Source organism: Calcarisporiella thermophila, assembly GCF_041956535.1.
Source record: "Calcarisporiella thermophila strain CBS 279.70 unplaced genomic scaffold VTP21scaffold_5, whole genome shotgun sequence".
NCBI classification, from domain to species: domain Eukaryota; kingdom Fungi; phylum Calcarisporiellomycota; class Calcarisporiellomycetes; order Calcarisporiellales; family Calcarisporiellaceae; genus Calcarisporiella; species Calcarisporiella thermophila.
Window position 1 is genome coordinate 102417 of NW_027192195.1, and position 26553 is coordinate 128969.

At 42.6% G+C, this 26553-nt stretch overlaps 15 protein-coding genes across 15 annotated transcripts; 9 read left to right on the forward strand and 6 right to left on the reverse strand.

Annotated features, from left to right (window-relative positions):
- Positions 1-58: 58 nt before the first annotated feature.
- Positions 59-1719, forward strand: VTP21DRAFT_9128 (uncharacterized protein; the record flags this gene model as incomplete). The annotated part of the gene is made up of 5 exons (XM_069400051.1): positions 59-103; positions 208-358; positions 445-544; positions 641-1287; positions 1355-1719. 5 exons carry the CDS (start codon positions 59-61, stop codon positions 1717-1719), a joined length of 1308 nt encoding a protein of 435 aa, XP_069254016.1.
- A 447-nt stretch (positions 1720-2166) lies between these two features.
- VTP21DRAFT_9129 (uncharacterized protein) lies at positions 2167-3568 on the reverse strand (the record flags this gene model as incomplete). Its single annotated transcript, XM_069400052.1, has 3 exons — positions 2167-3066; positions 3146-3465; positions 3541-3568. 3 exons carry the CDS (start codon positions 3566-3568, stop codon positions 2167-2169), a joined length of 1248 nt encoding a protein of 415 aa, XP_069254017.1.
- A 574-nt stretch (positions 3569-4142) lies between these two features.
- On the reverse strand, positions 4143-5414 carry VTP21DRAFT_9130 (uncharacterized protein; the record flags this gene model as incomplete). The annotated part of the gene is made up of 7 exons (XM_069400054.1): positions 4143-4351; positions 4417-4618; positions 4677-4890; positions 4947-4971; positions 5033-5078; positions 5143-5231; positions 5303-5414. The coding sequence occupies 7 exons, from the start codon at positions 5412-5414 to the stop codon at positions 4143-4145; spliced, it is 897 nt and encodes a 298-aa protein (XP_069254018.1).
- Positions 5415-6881: 1467 nt separating this feature from the next.
- Positions 6882-8034, forward strand: VTP21DRAFT_9131 (uncharacterized protein; the record flags this gene model as incomplete). Its single annotated transcript, XM_069400055.1, has 2 exons — positions 6882-6966; positions 7022-8034. The coding sequence occupies 2 exons, from the start codon at positions 6882-6884 to the stop codon at positions 8032-8034; spliced, it is 1098 nt and encodes a 365-aa protein (XP_069254019.1).
- Positions 8035-8266: 232 nt separating this feature from the next.
- VTP21DRAFT_9132 (uncharacterized protein) lies at positions 8267-10264 on the forward strand (the record flags this gene model as incomplete). Its single annotated transcript, XM_069400056.1, has 1 exon — positions 8267-10264. One exon carries the CDS (start codon positions 8267-8269, stop codon positions 10262-10264), a length of 1998 nt encoding a protein of 665 aa, XP_069254020.1.
- A 232-nt stretch (positions 10265-10496) lies between these two features.
- VTP21DRAFT_9133 (uncharacterized protein) lies at positions 10497-11216 on the reverse strand (the record flags this gene model as incomplete). The annotated part of the gene is made up of 2 exons (XM_069400057.1): positions 10497-11036; positions 11118-11216. 2 exons carry the CDS (start codon positions 11214-11216, stop codon positions 10497-10499), a joined length of 639 nt encoding a protein of 212 aa, XP_069254021.1.
- A 186-nt stretch (positions 11217-11402) lies between these two features.
- On the forward strand, positions 11403-13412 carry VTP21DRAFT_9134 (uncharacterized protein; the record flags this gene model as incomplete). The annotated part of the gene is made up of 11 exons (XM_069400058.1): positions 11403-11614; positions 11683-11792; positions 11851-11900; positions 11959-12051; positions 12118-12192; positions 12263-12367; positions 12439-12528; positions 12586-12738; positions 12808-12975; positions 13035-13238; positions 13311-13412. 11 exons carry the CDS (start codon positions 11403-11405, stop codon positions 13410-13412), a joined length of 1362 nt encoding a protein of 453 aa, XP_069254022.1.
- A 211-nt stretch (positions 13413-13623) lies between these two features.
- Positions 13624-16086, forward strand: VTP21DRAFT_9135 (uncharacterized protein; the record flags this gene model as incomplete). Its single annotated transcript, XM_069400059.1, has 3 exons — positions 13624-13797; positions 13905-14240; positions 14314-16086. The coding sequence occupies 3 exons, from the start codon at positions 13624-13626 to the stop codon at positions 16084-16086; spliced, it is 2283 nt and encodes a 760-aa protein (XP_069254023.1).
- A 676-nt stretch (positions 16087-16762) lies between these two features.
- VTP21DRAFT_9136 (uncharacterized protein) lies at positions 16763-17618 on the forward strand (the record flags this gene model as incomplete). Its single annotated transcript, XM_069400060.1, has 5 exons — positions 16763-16786; positions 16848-16893; positions 16958-17064; positions 17119-17400; positions 17493-17618. 5 exons carry the CDS (start codon positions 16763-16765, stop codon positions 17616-17618), a joined length of 585 nt encoding a protein of 194 aa, XP_069254024.1.
- Positions 17619-17923: 305 nt separating this feature from the next.
- Positions 17924-18407, reverse strand: VTP21DRAFT_9137 (uncharacterized protein; the record flags this gene model as incomplete). Its single annotated transcript, XM_069400061.1, has 3 exons — positions 17924-18078; positions 18139-18232; positions 18303-18407. The coding sequence occupies 3 exons, from the start codon at positions 18405-18407 to the stop codon at positions 17924-17926; spliced, it is 354 nt and encodes a 117-aa protein (XP_069254025.1).
- A 956-nt stretch (positions 18408-19363) lies between these two features.
- VTP21DRAFT_9138 (uncharacterized protein) lies at positions 19364-20803 on the reverse strand (the record flags this gene model as incomplete). Its single annotated transcript, XM_069400062.1, has 7 exons — positions 19364-19428; positions 19505-19845; positions 19918-19987; positions 20065-20326; positions 20409-20502; positions 20590-20699; positions 20780-20803. The coding sequence occupies 7 exons, from the start codon at positions 20801-20803 to the stop codon at positions 19364-19366; spliced, it is 966 nt and encodes a 321-aa protein (XP_069254026.1).
- A 324-nt stretch (positions 20804-21127) lies between these two features.
- VTP21DRAFT_9139 (uncharacterized protein) lies at positions 21128-22302 on the reverse strand (the record flags this gene model as incomplete). Its single annotated transcript, XM_069400063.1, has 4 exons — positions 21128-21280; positions 21381-21725; positions 21819-22013; positions 22072-22302. The coding sequence occupies 4 exons, from the start codon at positions 22300-22302 to the stop codon at positions 21128-21130; spliced, it is 924 nt and encodes a 307-aa protein (XP_069254027.1).
- A 522-nt stretch (positions 22303-22824) lies between these two features.
- VTP21DRAFT_9140 (uncharacterized protein) lies at positions 22825-23825 on the forward strand (the record flags this gene model as incomplete). The annotated part of the gene is made up of 2 exons (XM_069400065.1): positions 22825-22861; positions 22933-23825. The coding sequence occupies 2 exons, from the start codon at positions 22825-22827 to the stop codon at positions 23823-23825; spliced, it is 930 nt and encodes a 309-aa protein (XP_069254028.1).
- A 224-nt stretch (positions 23826-24049) lies between these two features.
- On the forward strand, positions 24050-24909 carry VTP21DRAFT_9141 (uncharacterized protein; the record flags this gene model as incomplete). The annotated part of the gene is made up of 4 exons (XM_069400066.1): positions 24050-24093; positions 24166-24344; positions 24430-24594; positions 24674-24909. 4 exons carry the CDS (start codon positions 24050-24052, stop codon positions 24907-24909), a joined length of 624 nt encoding a protein of 207 aa, XP_069254029.1.
- Positions 24910-25842: 933 nt separating this feature from the next.
- VTP21DRAFT_9142 (uncharacterized protein) lies at positions 25843-26464 on the forward strand (the record flags this gene model as incomplete). The annotated part of the gene is made up of 4 exons (XM_069400067.1): positions 25843-25943; positions 26018-26144; positions 26222-26289; positions 26377-26464. The coding sequence occupies 4 exons, from the start codon at positions 25843-25845 to the stop codon at positions 26462-26464; spliced, it is 384 nt and encodes a 127-aa protein (XP_069254030.1).
- Between the last annotated feature and the right edge of the window lie 89 nt (positions 26465-26553).

Sequence of the window (26553 nt, forward strand, 5' to 3'; positions counted from 1 at the left end):
GTTCATTTTTAACATCTATTTCTAATCTTTTTTCCCCCTCCCTCTAAACAACTTCAAGATGTTCCGGTCTCTCAAGGTCGCTGCCAATTTAGCCAGCCGTATGGTAATTCATCTCCTAAATTTCAATCTTCATTATATATTTCCTTTTATTGTTTATGTTGGAATCGATAGAGTAGAATTCATTCGCTAATCTATTGACCAATATAGCCTGTTGCTAAGCCCAATGTGCAACAAAAGCGCTTCCTCGCCATTCATGAGTATCTCTCTCAGCAGCTGATGAATCAGTACGGAGTCAAGACTCCCCGTGGTATTGTTGCGAAGACTGCTGATGAAGCTTTTGAGGCAGCGAAAAAACTTGGTAGGTGATGATGTGGATTATTGGGACGTTAGAAATGTTGATTCACGTCTGGTTATTTTTTTTCCTCGTCACCGTGTGATTATTAGGCACTGATGATATGGTCATCAAGGCCCAGGTGTTGGCAGGAGGTCGCGGTAAAGGTGTTTTCGACAGTGGTCTCAAGGGTGGTGTTAAGCTTATCTACTCGTAAGTTTTGTGCTTCCTGTTTTTTCAGCTTTATTGATTTATTTTGTGGAAATATCAGCTGTATATATTCGATTCATTTTTTTCTTTGTAAAATAGTCCAGAAGAGGCCAAAGAACTTGCATCCAAAATGCTTGGCCATAGGCTCATTACAAAGCAAACCGGTGCCCAGGGCAAGCTATGCAATGCAGTGTACATCTGTGAACGCAAGTATGCGCGTCGTGAGTACTACTTTGCCATCCTTATGGATCGCAAGACTCAGCGCCCTGTCATTGTTGCCTCAAGCCAAGGCGGTGTTGATATTGAAGGAGTCGCAGCCGAGAACCCGGAGGCAATCCTGACTCTGCCCGTGGATATTAACACTGGTTTGCGCCCTGAGGATGCTCGTGATCTTGCGAAGCGCCTAGGGTTCTCTCCCAAGGGCATCGACCAGGCTGCTGATGCCATGCTGAACCTCTACCGCCTCTTCCGCGAAAAGGATGCGACCCAGGTTGAAATTAATCCCATGTCGGAGACTCCGGACCATGAGGTGCTGTGCATGGATGCCAAGTTGAACTTCGATGACAACGCGGACTTCAGACAAAAGGAAGTGTTTGCCCTCCGCGACACAACCCAGGAGGATCCTCGTGAGGTCAAGGCGCACGAGGCCAACTTGAACTACATTGGACTCGACGGAAACATAGGCTGTCTGGTAAACGGAGCCGGTCTTGCTATGGCTACAATGGACGTCATCAAGCTCAATGGGGGTAAGTCCTCAGTCTCTTTGTTGTCTGAGTCAGTATCCACTCACCCTTTGGAAATGCGTATATTTAGGTGAACCTGCTAACTTCCTTGACTGCGGAGGTAACGCCACTGCTGAGCAGGTCAAGTCCGCCTTCGAATTGATCACCTCGGACCCCTCGGTCAACGCTGTGTTCGTCAACATCTTCGGAGGTATCCTTCGGTGTGATGTCATCGCCCAAGGAATCATTGCCGCTGCCAAGGAGTTGGATATGCGGGTCCCGCTGGTGGTTCGCCTCAAGGGCACGAACGTGGAAGAGGCCAAGAGGCTAATCAACGAGTCATCTCTGCGCATTTTTGCTGTCGATGATTTAGACGAGGCGGCCAAGAAGTCAGTGCAGCTTGCAAATATCATTGCACTCGGAAAACAGGCGGGCGTGAACGTGTCTTTCAACTAGATTGTTTTATTTTATTATAAAAATGAAAATTATTCTTATAAATATAAATATATATATACATCCGCATATATATATATTTTACTTTGTTATCGCCTTTTTGTTTTCGTACAAAATCAAATAAATCCTACCTATTACCATTACCACAATATTTTTTTTCCGCTGGCATTATTTTCATTGGTAAAGAAACGTCATGTTGAAAAAAAAAATAAGAGAAATGAAAATCACACATTTATCACTTTCATACAATATATCAGAAAAGCATCTACTGATAAAAGAGAAAAATATTAAAACAAAGAGGAGAAAATCACACACAAAAAAAAAAAGCATTCAGAACGCAAAACAAAAAAGATAAATGCGTATGTTTATATATATATATTAATTGTTTACACAATATTTCAGTTCACGGCCCCGTACTCAATTTGTATTGATTAATAACTCACTGCTCCATTATAACCCTCTAGGGCCCCCGTATCCCGTCTCCTTTCCCCGGTACCCATAAGCAGCACCGGCCAAACCCTGCGGTGTTGCTTTCACTTGGCTGCGTAAGATTCGATCCGTTGCCACCGGAGGCATCGCATTTGGATCCGCAACTACTCGTCGGCCACTTGTTACTACGGGACGGTTGCCCGCCGTGCGTACCATCTGGGGCTGACTAGGCTGCCGTCTCACTCCTGCTGATGTTTCGTTATGTACCTGGCGAGATAGGGGTATTCCATTTCCTGCTCCTCCCGCACCCCCCGCAACGCCTGCTTGCATCCCGCCCGCAGCCGAAGATTGACTCTCCGACGCTTTGCCTTCTAGCTTCATCACCGTCCAGTCGAACACGTAATCATACTGGAATCCCTCACGTACAAACAAATCGCGGAAGAGTTTTCTCAAGTAGCTATAGTCGGGCTTGTCATCGAAACGTAGCGATCGTGCATAATTAAGATAAATAACAAATTCGTTTGGGAACCCACGGCAAAGCACCTCCGCAGGTGTGGTCATCTTCTTCTCCATGATCCGATCATATTTCTGCTTCTTGGTGGTGGCTTTCAATCCCTGCCATGGGAGAGATCCGCGCAAAAAGTACATCAGCACATATCCTAGAGATTCAAGATCGTCGCGACGCGATTGCTCGACCCCTAGATGCGTGTTGATGGAAGCATAGCGAGCTGTACCAGTCAGGTTCTTATTCTCGCGATAAGGAATATGCAAGTGTGTCTTCGGATCGCGGTAGCGTTTTGCAAGCCCAAAGTCAATCACATTCACCTGGTTTCCGCGCTTACCAATTCCCATTAGAAAGTTGTCTGGCTTAATGTCGCGATGAAGGAAGTTTTTGGAATGGATATACTCGATGCGTGATATCTAATAACAGAGTACACTCATTAGTATTTGTAAGAATATGATATGGGCCATTTACTCTAGGCTATGAGCGAAGACTTACCAATTGATCAGCGAGAAGCAGAACCGTCTTCAGTGAAAACTTCCTTCCACAAAAGTTGAACAGATCTTCCAAGGAAGGGCCTAGCAAGTCCATCACCATGCAATTAAAATCTTTCTCTGTCCCGTACCAGCGCACAAACGGGATGCCAACGCCACCAGCAAGAATTTTGTACACTTTTGTTTCGTAATCAAGCTGTGGGTGTCGAGAACGTACAGATTCGAGTTTCACAGCGACCTCCTCGCCATTGTAAATGTTAACACCCAAATAGATGTCGCCAAAGGATCCTGAGCCAACCTTCCGACCTAAACGATATTTGTTTCCTAAAATTCATGACAAGTTAGAGCCTTTGAATTTGCAGGAAAGTATAATAAAACTACAATAAAAAGTCGACTTACCAACATGCAGTTCAAGCGTGTTCGACATAGTATAAACGACAAGGAAGGGAAAATAGAGTCGATCGCAAAAGAAAAAAAAATAAAAGAGCAAAAAAAAAAAAATCTCAGGCAATTAAAAGCAAAAGAAAAACGGTGGCAGAATCTGAAAGAGAATTTATAAATATACACTAGATTTTTAAAAAAATTATGTCGTTTGAGCTAAATAACCACCCTGAAAGAATCAATAAAATAAAAATGGAGAAAGAAAATGGAAAAAGAAAAAAGAAATGGAAAGTGTGAAAAAAACTACCAAAATTACAATCCTCTTCGGACGTAATAGAATCGTTAATTAAAATAAGTTATGAATAGATTTGCAGAGAGAAAGCGAAAAGGGAGAGTAAGAAAGATTGAGATGTTGGCCGGATTAGTGTGGAAATTAATAAGATGGGAAAGTAAGAAGTAAAATAGAGAGACTAAGTGGGTAATTTTGGTCGAATAATTTAATGCCAACCTAACCTAGAGCAATTATTCAGACATTTTCAAAAAATAGCTTGTATTTTAAAATGGGCAGCTAATGAGAGGAGATAACAAAAATAAAACAAGAAATAGCAATGGATAAATATTTAGTACTCCTTTAGCAACCTCATCACACTTTCAAACATCAAGATGGCACTAGCATTTGTAGGGAATGCGCGCAATATACAGGGGAGAAATCCGCGATAGAATCCTCGAAAACCTTCCATTCGCTTAACCTCGCGGGCGCACGCTACTATGGATGGGTAGCGTAGAGGACGAGTATCTGGCTGGGTCATTATTCTATTTTTAACCACATCTAGAGCAAAGATGCTTTAGTATGCAAATTTGAGTGTGTTTACAACAATGTTGGGTGGGACATACCTGCCGGAAAAGAGCCGAGCCAGAAGAAATTGGCGGCCATTCCACCGGCTAGAAAGTTGATCAGCGGTTCACTGAACTGGGTATGAGAGCGCATGCCGCGAACCATCACTTCATAGCTACTCCAGTATACAAAAAACCAAGACCGAAAAAGAAGTGTCGCACTCAACCCTTTCCAAAGGCCTTTGATTCCATTATTGCGTATCTAATTTCCAACTATATAAATGATAGGTAACTTTCAAATATCAAATACTCTTACTCACGAGCTGCCTTGCACAATCAATTGGCCCATTATATTGTTTCGTGCTTGCATCATATTGTACTTGGAGTCGTGCTTTAACCTGCTCAATCGGTGCGGCAATGAAACTTACGGTACATCCAGCTCCTAAGCCGGCCAGCCCGTGTTCAAAAATGGAGAGTTTATGTGTAGGGTCACCACCCTGAAGGAGAAGGCGATAATTGTGCAGCGAGCCAAGCCTATTTTTAATGAGTTGAGTATGCTCTCGTCGGAATGATTCAAATAAAATGTTTACATTAAAGAATCCATAAACATCCAACCTATTCAATATAAACCAACAATTAGCTAATGAAGATTTTCATGAATGGATTGTTTTCTTACCTACTAGCGGGGGGGTTGCCCCCTTGTACACTGCAAAGAACCCTTCCTAATTATATCGATATCTCAATCTTGATAAGAAATAAAATGTGAATGTAGAAGCTCTAAGGTACCTTTCTTACTGTCGTAACGAGGCAATGAAGAGGGCCTTTGAATCTCCCTTCTGACACTCCCGAAGTCTGTAAACGCACTTTGATGGTATCTAATCGCAACAACATAGTTAATTTCAGCTTAGCGATATGATAGACACTCGCTATACATAAGCTTATATACCAAATGGATGCCCGACAATGAGCTTCGTGATGCCACTAGCAACTCCGGCCATGAATCCATTCAAACGGTGCCGGAAGCTTGCCTTCCTCTCTTGCTCTGCTATATCCATCATAAGAAAACAGGGCAACTGCAATGGAAAATTCATTACCTTACCTATTTGCATTAATTTATATTAATTTATTGCAAAAGCTATAAAGTTGTTCTAGATATATGCAAAGAGACCCGAAACTCTATTCAAATCTATCTCTCCTATAATTCGTAGTTTCAAATTGTCGACTATGTGCAAATATGAATCAAATCTATCCCATAAACCAAGATAACTGTCATGGGACGGCCAACTGAAATTCGGTGTTAGAATTCTTAAAATGATTAGATTTAGATATAGATTAAATTGAGCACTTTATCAACTTTTCAATTTTATATTACTAGGTTATAATAATTATATAGTGTATGTAGTTCTTCTATATTTAGCTCGTCAAAGAAGGAATATGGCATGTACTGATGAGGAAAATTGGTTTATAGAGAAAAGCAACTGTATATATTGACCAGTTTTAATTAATCACAACAGTGTATAACACTACTAGTTCGATGCTTATCAATGCCTCAAAATATGCACTTTGAATAAACCACTACCCGAAATCCATAAATTCAAACCTATTTTTCCATATAAAGCTCTTTATCGATGTAAAGGATAAGTCCATACTAAAGCGTATTATGTCGTTGCTATTTTAGATTTAAGCCCATAGATTCTAATAGGAATCACGAGGACAAAATTTGATTAGGTGACCTGATATTTATTTATAAATTAGTTCCCAGTAAACACCGCCACCTTTGACGTTTCTCAGGTTGAAAAAATTGTTTACTGCTGGTGTCCACGGTGGGTTAGTTTCGAAGGGACTGGATGCTCTCGACTTCGGTAGAGATCCAGAACATTCGGAAAAGTGTGAAAAGGGCTCCTCGCTTATATTAATTTGAAGGTCCCAAAATATTACAGGATAATCCTATAATATTTTGGGAATAGTTGTTTGAGTCTATAAAAGTCTCTGGATTTCTCTAGTGAATACCCTTAAAATATGCACCCGATTTACATAGAATTAACGTAATTAAGTCTAGCCTTAGAAAGAAAATGATGCGAATGCAGATTTCTTTAATTGAAAAGTCATGTCAACAGTATTTTAAATTGATTCTCCATTACTCAATGTAGCTCTAAGCCATTGCTAGATCTTATTTTAGCTAGCGGGACACTGTCTACGAGGTTGAGATGGTAAGTCTAGAAAGCTAAATATAAAATAATCCGTCAGAGCCGTGAACTATTCTCTCACGTATCATTGAGTCGCTCTATTGTTGATCATTCCATAATCAATATCCTCTGGGCGTTTTCAATCCTTCTAATTGCTCGATTTGATTCTCAACTGTTGAGTATTTCGCAGAAGCCTAGGCCATCGAGGGTATTTGTTAAAACAATTAATGTAAGAAAGAAGAAACGCGTAAATTTAAAATACAACGGCTGCACTCATTATTTGATAGAATAAAAACAGTCGCTTCGTTGCTTTTTCTCAAAACTGTAGTATTCCTCACCATGGTCAAATATCGGCTTCTCATTGTTGCTATTTCGCTGGCCTTACTACCTCTTGCAAGCCCACGCTCTCATGATGGGCTAGGAGGTAAACTGACTTTCTGGTTTTGCTCTTATCCTGACTTACCAAATTCAACCTATAGAAGTAACAAGCAGAGATTCGATTCCCGGTACTAAACATACTCCAGCCCAGCCACCGGTGGCAACTCAACCTCCCTCGGGTACACCAGCAACAACACCTGTTCCGAAACCAGAGATCCCTTCAAAACCAGAAGAAGAAACTAAGAAGCAGCCATCGGGTGCGCCAAACAAGCCTGAAAATGAAGACGCGAAAGATAATGAAGACGCAAAAGATAATGAAGATACTAAAGATAAGGGAGACGAAAAAGGAGATAAAAAAGATGCAGCTGGAAGAGGAGAAAATGACGAGGTAGAGGAGGGAAAAAAGCATGAAGATGGATTAGGAAGACATGCGGAAGAAGATGAGGAAACTCAAGAAAGCGATGATGAATACCACGGGGGACGTGAAAGCAATGAGGAAGAAAATGAGGAAAATGAGAATAATCGACAGAATGGTGAAGGTGATAATGAATCTGAACAAAGGCAGGAAGATGACGAGCAGGAAGAAGAGGAAGAGGAAGGTGAAGAAAGCGAGAGTAAAGAGGAGGAGGAGGAAGAGGAGGCAGGGGCAGACGACATGGGCAATAAGAAATGGACTGAGGATAATAATGATAGCGACGAGATCGGGACTCATACAACCATACCTGTCTCCGAACCAAGCGGTAGCCCATCCCCAAATAACCAGGGCGAATCTTCTACTGCGCAAAAATACGATAGCCCTATATCGCCTAAAAAACCTGGTGAATATCCTGGTGGCTCGCCTTCTGCTAATACTCTTCCACCACTTGCGTCTCCAACTATTGAAAATCGCCAAGGTGCTGCAGCTAGTATGCCCCCTAATGGCAACAATATATCGCAAACTATCCTACCACAACAAACCCTAAGTACCATCCCACTTACGCACCATAGCACATCCATTCCCTCCAGTAGATCCTCTGTTTTCTTCAATAATACATTTTCTGATGCCGCGTCACTGAAGGAGCGAGGGACAGCAATAATTGTGTTAGGGGCAAGTCTTCTATTAGGAAATATTTAAATGCGAGACTAATACTTCAACATTGTTATATATGCGATATGCAACATTATCTTTGCTATAAATATACACGCACAAACACATTTATTTCATTCTCTATGATGGATATGCCTTATAGAATATGCGATTTTTTAATAAAGGCACATATAAGGACAGTCACAAATATTGTTTATTTTGATTTCTTAATATTTAGCTAGCAGAGGGTTTGCTTGGAGTAAGCGCGCTAAACTTCATTATGTTTACTGGCCCTCGCATTCTTCGATGGCCGCGCCAACTTACTGGGCAACTATCCCAGTCAATGTTGCCTCGTATTCGCCACCCCCATCCGCTCTTACGAACAATAGCTACTGACGCCTCTAATACCCCAACATCAGCATCATCTGTCCCGACAGCATTAAAGCAAAATTCGGAACAAAATCTGCATCCACGTCAGCGCGTTCCACGCACCTATCGTGACTTTCGTAATGCACTATTCACCAAAAATGCCGACGCCGCTTGGAAAGCTTATGAAATTTTGGGCAGCAGCGAACACATAACTTCTCGCGATTTAATCCAACTACGTCAAATTCTCTCCGCTCAAGCCCGCGAAAACTCGGAGGTTGGAGCTCGAAATGATGAGCGCATTCTCCAGCTTGTCGCTGCTGAAAGTTTGAAAAAAAATGACGATGGGAAACACCTTGCAGTGCTGATGGATGTGATGAGAGCGCAGTATCGCCTTGGAAAGTACGCAGATGTATGTAAGACGTACGAAGAAATGATATCCGATGGAAAGAAACCAAATATTACGGCCTTTAATATGGTACTTGCTGCCATGGTACGAAGCGGGGATAATGCTGCAGCACGAACGCTCTTCGACTCGGAAGCAACCGGACATTTGGCGCCTACTCTGGTAACCTTTGAGAAACACGCTGCAAATCTTGTGCCATGGGGCGCAAAGGCATTAAGTGATGAAGAGATGGAGGTTGTCAAAGAATTGTTTGCAGAGGGTGTCAGACCCAACACTCCCGCGTTTACAACACAGCTCGGTCATCTGTTCAGACAGGGGAAGACACGCGAAGCCATCGAAGCGTGGAAGCGTCTTCGCGCCGATGGAGTCGAGTTAAATCAGTTAACCTATAGTACCCTTATTGCTGGGTTGGCCGAAAATTATCGGCTACAAGAGGCTGGCGAAGTATGGAAGGAAATGCGTGAGAGCGGCATTAAACCCAATGAAGTCATGTACAATGCAATGATCTCAGGAGTTAGCCGCCGCCCGGATATGCAGACTGCCGAAGCGCTTCTTAAAGAAATGCGTAAATCTGGCCTCCGTGCAGACATCATCACCTACAATGCCTTGATTAGTGGTTATTTTAAAGCGCACAATGTGACAAAGGCTATCGACTTATTCCAGGATATACAGCGGCTGCGCTTGCCCCTCAACGACGTGGTGTTCAACACCATGATCAATGGGTTTGTTTTACATGATCAAGTCGATACTGCAATGCAGATGTATGAACAGATGTCCGAGCATGGAATACGGCCTGATCATGTCACTTACAACACACTCTTACGGACCTTCCTTTCCAAGTCGCGAATGGACGAAGCGATGCACGTGCTAAGTGACATGGAGAAAAGTGGAATTTCTCCTGATGTTGTGACATATACAACCCTCATCGACCGGCTATTAGCGCGTTCTGAGAGAGAAGGAGCCGAGGCAGTGCTGCAGGCAATGCGTGGCTCGGGATTGAAGCCTAACGAGGTTACGTTTGGCGCACTGATACGGGGATTACTGAAATCACGCGATGTGCGCGGTGCACTGCGCACCTTCCAAGAGATGGAGGCCGAAGGCATTAAGCCGAACGTTCGCACCTACACCAATCTTATCCAAGGCTTGTTCTCACTCGGGCATCCAATGCTTGCCGCACGAATGTACGATCGTATGAGGGCACAAAATATATCACCTGATCGTGCTACTTTCGACTCGTTGCTTGATGGGGTATTGAAGCTTGGGAGACCACAGGAAGCAAAGCAAATATACTCTCAGATGACCGCGGATGGAGTGCGCCCACATCCACGGACCTACTTCCTACTGTTGCGAGGATTCTTGGATCTGGGAGAAAAGGAGGCGGCTATTTCTGTGTACGAAGATATGATTAGTAGCGGGTTTGTGCCAGAGCAGCGACATCTCTTGCAGCTCTGCAAGCAGGTCAAAGCTCTTAAGGACGCTTCTGCTGTAACTAAGGCGGACGAATAGATAAAAATTATAGAATTTGTATGTTTTTGCTCCTTCCCATCTTCTCTTTGTATCTAATTTTTATTTGATAAATATTTTGACGGTATGATATTTAATCAATGAAATTTTGAAAATCTTAATTGAATTTCAAATGAAAAAAAAAAGCAAAAGAAGGAATACAAATTATACAGTAGGGGTAAGAGGAAAATTATTGAAAAGGCATTTACAATGGCAGGGAAAGAGGTTTTTCTTTTTAGACCACTTTTTCTATATCGGTTATAAAATTTCCAAACACCTTGTCCTTCATCTCAAACGTTGTTCCAAGTAACGCTTCCAGCGACATTTCATTCAACATATTTTCGTTCTCTTCCATTTCCTTTGTTGCTTCTTCAGAAGCAGTTCGATAAGTCGCTGGATCTAAACCTAAGTCTGCCGCTAAGCGTGCATCTAAATAGTCATCTCCTGCAATCTCCTTATCCACCGTCATCTCTTGCTGGTTTAGCGTATGGTGATCTTGAGGAACTGAGTCCAAAAATTGTTCAAAAAATTCAATACCATTCGGCTCAAGCGCAAACGGGAAATGCACCGGCATCTCGGTGGAGGAAGGGGGTGGAGTTGGAAGATCTATAGCAATGACATTCTTGTTCTTGGATGATTCATGTTTTTTTTTGGCAGGTGAGGTACTCATGGCAGTATTCTTGCGTTTTTTCGAAGTCGATTTTACAACATCAGATGAACCTTCGAGATTATGCATATATTGGACGAAATCATTCGAATCAAATGGGAATGAACACTAGAGGAGGGGAAAAAAAAAAGAAGGATCAATACATGTGTATTAACAAATGGGAAGTTGAGCAGGATTTTAACTATTTACCTCTGAGTTGACACACATGTCAAATTCACAGTCAAGATTGATCTTTAATCTCTCCACAGCCGAGGAACATCTCGGGCACGCTGTGATCCCTGACGGCATATAAGTAAAGCAATAAAATTATAACTACGGTAAGATTGAAAGAAAAAGAAAATAGGTTTACCGACTTTAATATATTACTGTTGACAAAATTTAAACGTCACAAAAATAATTACGTCAACGCTCTCTGGAACTTGCCACATATTCCTCTTTCCACCGAAAGCGCGTCTCATTCCACGGATTCTTAAAATGTCCAATAGCGTCGACGAGATCTTCGGCATTATCAGTGCTGCCTCTACTCTCTCTGAGGATGGTACCATTAATCTCGATGTTCTCCGAGGACAACTCCTCCCTACGCTCAAGGCTACAAGTACTCAAGTGTTTCTGGAGATCAGTAGCGAAGGAGACCCTTTGACTCGATTGGATCCTGTTCGTGAGTCATTAGGCTATTTGTATTTTTTGTTAGTGCTCGATGTCATATGATTTTTGTGCTTCGAATTACTCACTGAAAAGACCAATTTATATATAGGACGACACGGTGTCTTGAAGGCAAACCTGACGTCAACCAATTATTGCCACTAGTAATACGTTTCATTGAAACCTGCGATGCAAAACAGATCCAACTTGCCCCAGAACAATGTGACTATTTTGCGGTATTTTTATAAATTTATAAGATAACTAAGAGCATGGTCTTTAGTTTCATTATTTGGTGATATACTCAGCCGATTTGCTACAGCGTTGGGCAAGGTAAATTTATTTTGGACTCTAAATATAATCACCCACTCACTAATGTCATACTTATTAGCCTGTGATTTCTGTGAATCCTTTGATCGCTGCCATCAACAAGCTCGCTGTTTCCCCGACTCATTTGACAAAACTTCATCCCATTTTGGCCAAAGTATTATATATCTGCTGCTTTTCCATTTCAATTATAATTGCTAATAGACACTGCTATTATTGTAAGGAATGCTTATTATCCAAATGCTATCGCGCAGCCCTCCCTATTCTCGACCACGATATCTCTGAAATCGAACCAGAGGTATGTTTAATAGATATATTTACATCTACTCGTGAGCTATTAATAATCCTGATTTTCCCAACTATTATAGCAATATGCTATCAACATTCAGGATTATTTGTTATATCACTATTATGGGGGTATGATTTATATTGGGCTTAAGAGGTTTGAACGGGCACTTGAGTTTTTGAGCTTGGTGGGTCTGGATATTAGCATAAGTGCGTTTGTAATCATATTTAAATGTATACCTTTGCGCTTGATATTTAGGCAATTTCTGCTCCTGCTAATGCGGTCAGTACAATTCAATTGGAGGCATACAAAAAATATACGTTAGTGTCTTTAATTTTGAGAGGAAAGGTACCCTACTGCGATTAGATGTTTCTCATGACTGAACTCACCATTTCAATGACTTAGGTCGAACCCCCACCCAAGTGCATCTCCATCATAGTCCATCGCACCTTCAAATCGACTTGTACACCCTATGTGACATTTTCTCAAGCATTCGAAGGTTCAAATGTGAAGCGGGTGCAGGCTGAATATGCAAAAATCCGCACCAGTTTCATTCAGGTAACATTGAAAGGCATGCACCTTATTATTATGATTAAAAATTTATATCGCTTTACCCTGGAATAATAGGATAGAAATAATGGACTTGCAAAACAGAGCATACAAGCACTTTACCGCCGGAATATCCAGAAACTCACGCAAACATACCTCACGCTGTCACTTGCTGATATCGCTGAGGCCGTAGGAATCGAGGGGCCGAACGCAGCCAAGCTGGCTGAGAAATACATACTTGAAATGGTCCCTATTGCTCCTTCTATTTCATGTATGTCTGTATGCTAATTTTACGATCTTTCCAGATTGACAATAATGAAATCCATGCTACCATCGACCATCGACATGCTGGAGGGATGGTCAGCTTTGTCGATGAGGAGTCAAGTCGATACTTGAATGCGGAAACACTAGAGCTGCTGAACGACAAATTTGTTGCTGCGGCAAGACTACAAGAACGAGTCTCTTATATGGATAAGGCTATCTCATTAAATAAGGAATATTTATCCAAAGTAAGAGTGATTTCCTTAGCGCAGCCAAATTGAATATGCTGAATTAATGAGCCCTTTTGATCTTCTTTTCAGAGTTCTCAACTGGGTTCCTCCCTTGTGGACGCCGCAGTTTCCATGGAGGGATCGGATTTGATGGTGTATGACGGTGGTTTTGTGGATGAGGGTCGCTTTTGAGTGGAATTCTATGGCTTCTTGGAAGGGGAGATTGGACAAAATCATTTCTTGTTTTGTTTTTCAATACATGTAGATATTTTTTCTTTTTAATTAAACGCAATATGCAACCGACGCTATAAAGTGGCGCAGATGTGACGGTGTTTATCGTTTTTCAATATCAAATCCCCTGAACATTTTTCATTTGCTAAGTATCCACCCAAATCAGATTATCATGTCATTATTGCGAACGCTTTTGCGAGCGCGCAAACCCGTCACAAACAAATGGGCGGTATCGCCATGCTTCTCAGCCTATTTACGACCGGCGTCATTCGGTTACCAGCGGTGGAATTCGACATCCGCTTCTGCTGTCTCACAACTTCAGTCGGAACTGGATGCAGCGGACAAGGTAAGAAAGGGAATTGGCGAGCACCTCTACCTCTCCCCCTCCCCATTTGTCGATAATTTGTGAAATGCCGGGCAAGAACTGATTTAAATTTGTAATTTTATCTACAGGAGAGACTGAATAGACTTCGCAACATCGGAATATCGGCCCACATTGATTCGGGCAAAACCACATTAACCGAGCGTGTTCTCTTCTACACAGGACGTATCAAGGAAATTCATGAAGTGCGTGGTAAAGACAATGTTGGAGCTAAGATGGACTCGATGGAGTTGGAGCGCGAGAAGGGAATTACCATTCAAAGTGCGGCGACATATGCGAAATGGGGCGACTATAACTTTAACATCATTGACACTCCTGGGCACGTTGATTTCACTATCGAGGTCGAGCGTGCATTGCGAGTGCTGGATGGAGCTGTTTTGGTGTTGTGTGCTGTGAGTGGTGTGCAGGTGAGTTGCAAGCTGGCGTATCCATCATCTTGTTTTCAGTCTCGCTTATCATAATACGTATACTGTTGAAAAGAGTCAAACTATTACGGTTGATCGACAAATGCGTCGCTATAATGTCCCTCGTATCTCCTTCATCAACAAAATGGATCGTGCCGGCGCGAACCCCTTCCGTGTCATCGATCAGATTCGCACCAAACTGCGGCTTCACTCTGCCGCACTCCAAGTTCCAATTGGTATGGAGGAAAACTTCAAGGGAGTGGTAGATTTGATCAACTGGAAGGCAGTCTATAACGAGGGCTATCGAGGCACCAGTGTTGTAGAGGGCGAGATTCCTGCCGAGCTCTTGCCCCTTGCTGAGCAGAAGCGTGCAGAGTTGATTGAAAATCTAGCAGAGGTCGATGACGAAATTGCAGACTTATTCTTGATGGAGGAGCGCCCTACCGCTGAGCAGCTGGTGAACGCCATTCGCCGTGCGACCATTGCCCGCAAGTTTGCACCTGTATTGATGGGCTCTGCCATCAAAGATACCGCAGTTCAACCTCTTCTTGACGCCGTATGCAAATACCTCCCGAACCCTACGGAGGTCACGAATACCGCGCTTGATCAGCGTCAGCAAGAGAAACCAGTGCAGCTTGTATCGTCCTCTCGGAATCCTTTCGTTGGTTTGGCATTTAAGCTTGAGGAGGGCCGCTACGGACAATTGACCTACGTACGAGTCTACCAGGGAGAGCTACGCAAGGGAGGATACATCACCAATGTGAAGACGAACAAGAAGATCAAGGTGCCTCGACTTGTGCGCATGCATGCGGATGAGATGGAGGATGTAGACTATGTGGGCGCTGGTGAGATCTGTGCCATGTTTGGCGTGGACTGTGCGTCAGGTGACACCTTCACCGACGGCACTCAGGCCTACACCATGACCTCTATGTTTGTTCCAGAACCCGTCATTTCACTATCTTTGACACCCAAGGGCAAAGAGTCTGCAAACTTCTCAAAGGCTCTGAATCGGTTCCAGAAGGAGGACCCGACCTTCCGAGTGCACGTCGACCCCGAGTCGAAGGAGACGATCATCTCAGGCATGGGCGAGTTGCATCTTGATATCTATGTCGAGCGCATGCGGCGTGAATACAACGTGGAGTGCACCACAGGCAAGCCCCAAGTCGCCTTCCGAGAAACCATCACCCAACCAGCCAGCTTCAACTACACACACAAGAAGCAAACGGGTGGTGCGGGTCAATTTGGTCGTGTGGTTGGCAGTATCGAGCCGTATGCAGGAGAGGTTGACGAGGCCACGGGAGACAAGAAAGATGTGGCGTTCGAGGACAGAGTCGTCGGTGGAAATATTCCCTCGCAATATATCCCTGCTTGTGAGAAGGGATTCATGGAGGCCCTTCAGGAGGGTTCGCTTATCGGACACCCCGTCAAGGGAGTGCGCATGATTCTGGAGGACGGAGCTGCACACTCCGTGGACTCTAGCGAACTTGCATTCAAGGTTGCCACCATCCAAGCTTTCCGCGAGGCCTACGCTAAAGCCAAGCCCGTCATTTTGGAGCCAATCATGTCGGTAGACGTTACCGCGCCCGTCGAGTTCCAGGGTACCGTCATCGGGGGCTTGAATAAACGCAAAGGCACCATCATAGACACCGAGGTTGGCGAGGATTATTTCCAGGTGACAGCTGATGTCTCGCTCAATAACATGTTTGGCTACTCGACTGAGCTACGGTCTGCGACCCAGGGCAAGGGTGAATTCTCCATGGAATACAAAGACCACTCACCGGTCATGCCATTTGTGCAGGAGGAGCTTATTGTAGAGTATAAAAAGCGGAAGCAGAGCGAGCAAAAATAATTGTTGATTTTCTTCCTTTCTCCATCATAGATTTATTGACTGTACTCAATAATAATAGAATATTTCTTCTCTTTCCTATTGAAACAACCCTAATCTTTCCCACTAATTTTCCAACCAACTGGATATTCTATTGTGGCAGGATATTATTGAATCCTGCGGTACACGAGGGTTTTACGTTCTTGCAATATAATAACAGTTCCATAAGAGCACACCAGAGGGAGCCACATGGTGTTTGGGTGGGGAGGAACATATTGGAGTACAGGAGGGTTTAGCCCAAGCACTGTGGGACTAACAAGGCTTCAAAAATAAAATGGCAGAGTGATCGGAATGAGTAAGGTTCTCATGCAAGTTAAATAAGTGAATCTTGCCCGTTTGTGCATAGTTCTGATTGAAGGCACGAGATGGCCTACTATTTTGGCGGCTTTATTACTGCGTCTCAGCCACGTCTGCCGAATGGGATTTAATGGTTAAGCCTCAATCTTGTCCGTGTAATGTAGCAATTAGGAAATGCTGAGCATTAATCAGGTTGTAATAAAATAGAAGCTTATTTCCTTTTATTTTCCTTGGGAGTTTTTTGTTTTGTTTTTTTTTTTTTTTTTTCCCTTTTCTGCTCTGTTGTTACGCGTTGAGGATGCTTCGAAAGTGTTGCTGGGTTGTTCCCCTTCCCCTGGGAGCAATGCTCATTTCGACTCTCTTCTTGGTAAATCCTTCACCATTTTCTTTTTCCGACTGCGTGCTAAATTTGGATCAACTATAATTAGGCCATTGGGATTGCATACATGTCTGTTATGGTCATTTTCAGAGATGGTGCGTACTATGCGTCTCAAACTAATGCTATATTGTCTTAATTTTCATTCGAATTATCCTATAGAAATTGCCTTGTATTACAACATAATGAACTGGGCTTTCTACACCCTTATTGGGGTGGGTGCAGTTATTGCGTTGTCGGGAGTTTTGGGCATTCTTGGAAGCTATCTCGTAATTATCGTTGCTTTACCCACTCCAGACTGTAGATAATCACTGTTCCTTTAGCGTCATTATCCCCTTGTCTTAGCACAGAGCATTGCTGCGTGGGTCTTTACTTTCTCGACCACATTAATAATGTTTGGGATCCTTGCTGTCTTTATCGTCAACCGCAACGTTATCATCGAAAACTGTGCTTACGACGTAACCCAGAATATGTCTGCAGGGAGCAGTGGTTCAACTAAAGATGGCGAGTGGGTGATCCGGGAGGCGGTGGCCGCATGTAGCGGTCTAGTGCGAACGGTATCCATTGCGTGGACCGTTGTGAGCGGAGTGCTTTTTATCATTATGGTAAATTATTACTATTCATGTTGTCATGATGGCATCCAAAATTGCTTTTAATTGAAAACGAGAGGCTGATACTATACTCCGTTCCATTTTAGACCTACTTCTCGGCTGTAATTTCATCCTATGCCACTATTCTCAGTGTTAAGCAGAACCCGCACTACAAAATGCGGCAGAGTCACGATTGGGAAGAAAAGGCTCAGGGCTTAGCCCAGCCATACTAGAAAATAATAGGACCTTTGTTTTTGAGCAACTACAGCTCAGTGTAGTGTTCTATTCCCCTCGATCATACCGTACCACTCAATTTGATTCAATTCTTGTTATTTTCCATTTCTTGTATATTATGATATCCTCTTAATCTCACCTTCCATTCCTTGTAGATAAAATATGTTTATTTTTTTTATATTATTATTTTTTATTGAATAAAAGACTTAAGCACATCATTTTCCCTCATATTTTCAATGATGTTAGGCTTAGTGCCAACAACTTCGCAATTAATGAGTGGCTCCATTCCTATTCTCTCTCTACATCATAATATCAGGTCATCGACAGTGGTGCCTCTGAAGCCTGTGTGTGTTCTTTCCAGTGGGATAAAGGCAATGTAAGCTCGCCCCTTATCTACATTTAGGACCTCTTGTAAGAATTTGAAAATGATTTGGCAATGGACCTTGTTCTGCTCTGAACCTAATTAAATGCACGAAAGAATTAGAAGAAAGTAACGGACAAATATAGTAGAAAATATACTGAGTGAGCCAATGGAATAGACTTTCACAGACGCAGTAGGATCGGTCGAGCCGCCAAACAACATAAAAACTTTTTCAAAGGAAACCGACATGATCTTTAAGTGGATATTAATTTTTTCACGAACATGAAAAAAAGGAAGAAAAAAAGGAAGAGCGACTATATACCTGCTCAGGCTTTCCCAATGACTTGGCCATATTTTTGGTGAGCGAGCTAAGGTGCAGCTCAAGATTGTCTGGCTCGACATTAGACTTGATCTCGATGAGTGGCATGATGGCTCGCTTTGTTTTGAAAACTGTATGTTTCAATATCAATCCCGAAAGAATCGCCAAAAACAATTATCAAAAAAAAGGTGCTTCCTGAATCAATAATCTTGAAAAAAAACTCCTCGAACCCTAATATAGACTATTTTTGGCAAATGATAATTTTGATTGCCTATCTAGAGTAACAGGAATTTCGAACGAAACGATAGAGTATACGACTGTCACTTCATAGTACTCAATTTGACGACTTTATATGGAGTCAAAAATATTAAAGAATAAAGATTCGTACATACTGCCCTTTCTACAGCAAAATTTTAGAGGCACGAAAACATCACCTGCCCAACTAGCTACTGTATTGCTCTTGGTTATCGGTAAAATAAAAGCCTCACTTGGGTTTATTCATAATAAGCAAGAAATCGTATTATTCCGACAATTAAGCACCCCCATTCGAAGTTGTGAAATTGTATGCTCGATATCATATGATTCTTGCTTCAAAAATACTTTCAATTTTTCATTCACAGCCTATCTTCGCATTATGCTATTGTGCACTGAGCTGACACTGGTGGCAAAGTGCCATCCTCTGGAAAGAGTAGAGCTGATGATTCGAAATAAGTGAAGAAAGAGTAAGCTTGCGGGATGGGACAGGACAATGATGGAAAAGTGGCAAGCGATGTTCGGAAAATCTGCAGGATAGATTACCCACTTGAGAGTGTAAAAAGCTACACTTGTTAATAGGATAAAATAAGCATATGATTACTCTCCAAGCATTCTTGTGGAGCAATCTTAAACTATTGTATCAAGGACAAGTATCAGTACATTAGCAAAAAAAAAGGCAAAAAATGAATGTGAATGACTAAAGGAACAAAGAATATATATTCTACATCTTTGATATCGTAAGAAAAATGAATAAATAAGTATAATAAGGGGGAAAAAAATATGAATCAAATCTTGGAATAAAAATTACTTTATTCAATTGACATTATGCGCTGCGAACTACTTGAGAGTTGGATGGTTCCATTTGTACGTAATACTGTTAGAAAAAAAAAAATAGATCGAGAGTTAGATGTATTTTAAGGCCAACGAATAAAGTCATTCAATATAATTACAGTGTTGCTTCAGCCCCTTTCCAAAATTCCGCCAACACATGCAAGCATTTGCAAAAGTCAAGGTTAACGCTGCGAGTGACATGGCGGCGTAAGTCGTCAGAAACTTGATGATGTTTTCATATTTGTGGGCCTGGGTTGGATCATACATTCGGCGAATCTTGTAGCAGAAATAGACAACCCCACAGAGCAAACCGAAGAGGAACACTCCCATCATTGCACGCGATTCGTGGCGCACACTCCATCCGGCGATGAAAAGGATCACCACCGTTAGTGGTATGGCCATAATCGTCAGAGGATATTCAATATCTCCTTGCTGTAGTACCAAGACCAGAAATTGAATGCTAGAAAAACAAAATATGCCTTATGAATCCAAACCGACCCGATTAATAAGCAGAGCGCCATGATTATTATACCTGAAGCCAAGGAAGAATAAAATATCAAGCTTTAAGAGCATAAGGAAAACTTGATATGTCCTATACATAGCTAAAATATCATGGTAATAATTAGCCATGGCTCACTTTTGTTTTCGCAGTCATACATGCACAAGCTTGCCAACTTACTTTTCATCCGTGGGTCAGCTCCTATTTTTTTGTATATGCTCCATCCAAACTCTTTGTAAAGCATAAAGCCCAAGTAACAATAGACACACTCTGTAAGACTGGTAACCACCGTCACCCCGATAAGCTTCAGTCGAATGGGTTCAAAGCCCTCTAAATCGCCCAGGGTATCTCTTATCTGGTTAAATTGTATAACAGCGAAAAAAAAGAGGCACAGATTGCTGATTGCAAAGCCTATTATTTGGATGGTATTCTGTTGAATGAGCTTTAAAAATGAAACAGATACAACAATTTAGCAAGCGTTACGAGAAATAAACAACACATGATCCATGGCATAAGGTACTTACTGCATCCAGTATTAAAATGGCATTAAATACTTGTGAAAAAACAAAGATAATTAAGTAAACGGGGATGCCTTTGCTAAGGCCTTCTGTCTTGTTTCTACGAGCATTAGAAAAAAAAAGAGAGCATATGAGCTATTTGATGAATATATGCATTAGATTGTAGATGCAACGCATAAATACATACTTGATCCCGTGGTAGTCATTGGATATTAATGATTCGAGGATGATAACTATCAGTGCTTCACAAAGCACCACCCCTAGGGTGAGCTTGGCATAAAATGTTGTAGGTATCAGCTAGAGGTGAGGAAGGGAGAGAGATGCATAGATATTTTTAGAAATGGGAAGTTTACGAATTTCAGTGGAAATCGTGTTACCTCTTTAAGCCGAGCCAGATGCATAGTCAGAGATGCTCGCTACGCAGACCGAGTAGAGGAGAGGATGCGGAAAATGAATGGAGAGTCAGAGATTAAATCCGAGGATGAAAAGGATGAGATTCCCTTCCAAGCTAAATATGCGAAACAAATTTAATATTTTTGGTGTGCAGGTTAAACCTGTCAATCCACTTTTCGGAGAACAAATGCGAATTGCTTTCAGAAACCCTCCAGACACTAAGGTAGGGGATTCTTCGGCGCAAAAATAGATTTATTAGCTTATCCTCTAACACTCAGGAGAAACAAAGGATATCAAAACCATATGTGCACAAAACTTCGAGATAAATTAGGTTAGAACCGCTTCATACTCTCGTCCTTTTGCCGTTGATAGTAGAGAACGGCCGCGGCTACCAGCGCCCCCAACACGGTCAGCTTCATGAAGAAGCTCCACGAAAGTCGCGGAAAAGTGAACCGATGCACTCGCTTCAATACATGCTGCTTCACCTATGGAAAAGGATCACCACGCGGTCATAAAAGTTAGTCCTGTTCGAAGGGCCACCCTCCTGTGGCTCTCTTCTACTCATCTATAAATCTGGCTACATACCATAGGGTGACCGCCCGGTGAGACGATGCTATGGGTCGAGATGCTCAAGATATCATGATTGCCGCTGACATCTCCGGTTTGCGCGCTGAATCCAAGATAGGGCATGCTCGGCAGCGTCACGTTGGATATCTCGAAACATTGAATCCATTCCTCTTCAGGGGCATACTGCAAGAGTACTTCGAGATATTCCCCACGGTAGTAGGAGAGTTTAGCCTTGATGGGATTCTCCGTTCCCTGGATATCTGCTTCGCAAAGCGCAAGTGCGTTGGTAGAGCCATCTTGGTCATGGTCATAGGTAGTCTTTCCATCGCCAAGCATGGCCATGACGAAAGGATAGCCATGTTTCTAGAGCATTGCAAATATTTGGGTTTGGGTTGATATTTCGAAAGGGATACTTCGCTGCATGGAGCTTTAGACAAAAAAAAAGCTGCAACTTACATAATCGTGAGCATTCTGATAGGTGTCGAAGAAAATACCGAGACCTTCGAATTTCTCATTGAATCCAAACGCATTTCCTGTCTCAGCGCGCTCAGTGGTAAGAAATAGACCGAACCCATCGCCAGAGAGATGACTGTTATGATTATTCGTCACTTGAAACTCCACTTCGATCTCGAAATTGGGAGATGTTAACGGCTAAGGAGACACTTAGTTGTCATCATGTTTAGAGAGCTTCTCGATCGAATTAACTCACCAGTCGACTCCACAGCCATCCATGTTGTGATGGTTGGTCAGATGTTAACCGTACATATTTCATTGTGTTAATGACCGCATCTCCGCCGAAATCCCACCAGCGACTCTGCAATTCTTGGTCGATGTAGGGGGGGTAGATCGAATGGGTCTGTACCGCAACAGCCTGTTGTGCCGAAGAGAGAAGTGGGAAGGCGACCAGCGCCGTGGCGAGCGAGCGAAGAAAGAAGTGCATCTCGTCAAAAGAACGGAAAGGGAAAGGATGATGCAATCGAGAGATGAAAATACGGGTGAACCTAGAGCTGGCCTTCAAAGCAATGATTCAAAATTCGTGCGGGGGGGGGCTTATGTGTCCTAAACCTTATATGAAGGACCTCGAAACCATGAGCAAGATACAAGAGCATGTTGATGCTTATTCTACCAGGACTTGCCCATATCTTTATACACCACTGCTGCCATCTTAAGCCAAAAAGCCATTTTTTGGCCCTTTACGAGGTCTATGCCTTCCACTCCCCCTTATGAGCGTTTCTTCCCCTTTTATGATTATGATCTTCGGGCTGAGCTGAATTTAGAAATTCCCGGGAACAGACCACTGGGCCAATGTGCCTTATATACCTTTTTTTTGCTTAAGCAGCTATTCTTATTTATGGCCTAAGGCTTAACAGCTTCATTGATCGCCCCTCCCGTTCTTTGCTAACATCCGTTCTTTTACTAGCTACTTCTCTTTAATACCCTATCGCTGGTGGATTGCAAAGCTATGGAGAGTTCTGCAGCCCCTGATATTGCTGGAAATGGTAAAATATTCTTCTCAACATCTCTTTGAATTTTTGCCGAACACTCCTCATAAGTGGACCTCCATATCTAGAAATACACCTTCCTCCCATTCCCACCATCATCCTCGGAATTTTCCTCAGTCTGGCTGGTGGAATATTCTGCGTTTCGGGATATCGCGTTCATCTCTATACTCCGTTCTTCACCGGCTATTTTTCAGCTACTTTCATCTCCTCGCTCTTCATCTTTCCCTTTTACAAATCAGTCCCGTCAAGTACGAATGAGAGTTTGGTTTGGATGGCCGCTTGCATGGCCCCTGCATTTCTAGGGGGAGCAATTGCCCATGTATATGGAAAGGCGCGGGAGAAATTGATAAAATTATTGACGGGAGCAATAGGCGGATTTGGCCTTGGGATGTTGCTCTTTTCGCTAAGGACAGATGGGCTTATTCCGAACTCTATTGGGCGCTATATAATCTTGGTCATTTTGACGCTGGCTGGAGGCGGGTGCACCCTCCTTCCCTGGGGTATTTTTGCTTGGCTTCTAGCCTATGCTTCCACTGGTGCCTACGCCTTCTTCGTTGGGCTCGACCTTATCCTTCGCACTGGGTATGCACTCGGATACATCTCACTCCTGTCCAGCTCCGGTCGATATGTCCTCTCCGGCAATGTCATTCCAATGGCGACTTGCGCTTTGCTGATGGCTGTTCTGGGCTTCGGGTGGCAGGGACTGAATTTCAGGAGAAATCTGAAAATGTTCAGGAACGTGTGTGCAGTACAGGAGGAGATAGAGGCAGTGGTGCATGCACATCCAAAAGTAGTGGTGGAGTCTAATGACAGTTGGAGAAGCGGCGCGCCAGAAGATAGGGCTAGAAGACATGGGCAACCCCATAGAGCAAAAAGACCTCGTACTGGCAGTGGAAGACCCATGTCCAAGGTGAATAGGTCGAGTCAGCATCTGATAAGAGGACCTCCTTCTCCACATTGATTTAATCTATTTATTCTACTGTTCTTTTATTTGTCTATATGTCTGATATCTCGCTTATTCCCCCATACTATATATCTAATATATATTTACACGAATGGAATAGAATAGAAAACTGTTTCTGATGTCAATTTGATGACGTCAGCAGAATTTGGAAATAATAAGCGAGCGGTTCTGTCGTTCGAAAACAGATTGGATCTCTTTAATCACTAAAATATCTGCATACCATGGCTTCGTACCTTGCTAGTATCTACGGGACAGAAAAAGACAAGTAAGTGGTTTATGATCTCAATCTGTAGATCTTTAAATGTATATCCTAATCAATAATTCAATCACTTTGTAGAGTCAATTGCTCGTTTTATTTCAAGATCGGTGCTTGTCGTCATGGCGATCGCTGCTCAAGGAAACATGTCAAGCCTACTTTCTCGCAAACGATCCTTCTTCCTAATGTATTCCACAATCCTATACACGATCCTGGAAACTCAATGACCTCCGATGAGGTCCAGCAGTATTTTGATGATTGTAAGATCAGTACTTTTTTTTGTTAATATGCCATGTCCTTGTATAATCAGAGTTGTACTTACTTTCTTTTTCCTTTATTCATTAGTCTATCAGGATATGTTCGTCGAGCTTGCAAAATACGGCGAGATTGAGGAGATGAATGTCTGCGATAATGTCGGTGATCACCTTGTTGGGAATGTGTATGTACAATATGCCCGGGAAGAAGATGCTGGCAAAGCGGTCGAAAGTCTGAATCACCGTTTCTATGGAGGTATTTATCTTTCTATATTCTATATCTCTGTATCCACAGTGATGATGTAACATTTTATCTTTTTCTTCCAATATCTCAGGGAGACCACTCTATGCCGAACTCTCGCCTGTCTCTGATTTTCGTGAAGCCTGCTGTCGTCAGCACGAAGCGGGTGAGTGTCAACGTGGTGGGTTTTGCAACTTTATGCACCTTAAATACCCAACTCGACAATTGCGCAAGGACCTTTATGCAGCGCAGCGGGCAATGATGCGAGAAATGCGAAGGCGGAAGCGAGACGAAGAAAGGGACCAAGATCGGTCAGAGCCGAGGGACTGATAAAGCTGAGCAGAAGCCCTTTTCCTGTTGGTATCTGCATTTACTCGGGTTGACTGCGATTATTTTCCTGTTCAAATACAAGGCGTTTTTGCTAAAGAAACGGTGATGGTGCGAGCAACTACAGATACAGCCCGATAGCGCATAGAGGGGGCATTTTCGTTTTATTTCTTTTTCTCTTCCTTTTTTCTTTTTCTTCATTTTATTATTTTTGTATATTAATTTTTAATATGAACATTGTTGCCTTTTTTTTTTGGTCAGAATCACACCGGCATAAAATATTATAGTAGATCTACAGTAATTTTGGAAGAGCTCAGTCTCTCGGAAAGCGCATAGTTAGAAAAGAAATCAGAGCTATGAAAATATAGAAAATATGAAGTTAGCGGTGAGAGTGCACATGCAGGGTTCAAATGCATTTTGTAAAAAAAGGAGGTTTTGACTGCTTTTGGTTGGGACTAATTATTAACATGTATCATTTTTGTTGAATACAGTCTCTTTCCAAATATTGCCACTCGTTTCACATGGAAGTTGAAATAAAAGTAACATTACTTACATGTCCGTTGCTATAAAAGAAAGAAATTCAATGAAATGGCCTCCTCTCTTTTGAATTAGATCCAGTTCCCAGAGGCCGATTTCCGGAGACTCCAGCAACTGCTTGCTCCATCATTCGCGACCGACGAACAGGAAAACTACTACTTCGATGGCCTAGATTCCGAACTGCACGTATCCCTTCTCCCCCTTTTATTTCCAAAAGTAATCTATTGACAATGGACGTCTAGAACAAAGCAGCGTCAAGTGTTTAGAGTACGCGTCATAGGGGACCGTGCCATTATTACCCTGAAAGGTAACGCCATTTTGGAAGGAGGAATCTCGCGTGTTGAAGAGGTGAATTATCGCGCATTTTGCTTTTAATTTCTCAATCTCCATATCTTTTCAATGCACACCTTTTTTTGTATTAAGAGGGAAGAAGAGCTGGATATCAATATCGCGAGGAACATAATTGCAGACCCGAGTCGGATTGCATCTCTTGCCCAGAGGTAACTTTTTCGCAAGCGTCTTTGTTTGTATTCGCCTATTATTGTTCGCATCTAACCGTACACTATACCAAAAGCAATCGACTCCTCAACGATGTGGTGGACAAATACGCCTGCAGTGGATACAAGCTCGTGGGCCGCTACGCGACTCTGAGAGAAAAGTACCGTTGGAGAACGATGGTCGTTGAGTTGGATGCCACCACGGTATAGAGAAAATCGAATTCTTTCCCTTGGATCCCATTGTTTCTCGGGTAGCTTAACGACACTTGTGTGGATGTTAGTTTGATTTCGGGCGGATGTATGAGATGGAGGTGGAAACAACGGAGCCGGAACGTGTGAGAGCAGAGCTGTAAATGAAATGATCTTCTCTACATAATGCTGTCTCTCTAAACACCAAGTAACCACATTATTAACACCACTATTTATTGTGCTTTAGTGAAGACTTCCTGCGCGAGCACCAACTTAACTATGCATATAGCACTCGCAACAAGTTCAACAACATGGTCGCCGGCTCCATCGCTTGATTACATCGTGTATTTATTATTGCTTGAGTGTGTATAATGAAAAGGGAGACGAAGGAGGGAAAAAATAAAAGAACGTAAATAAAATTAGA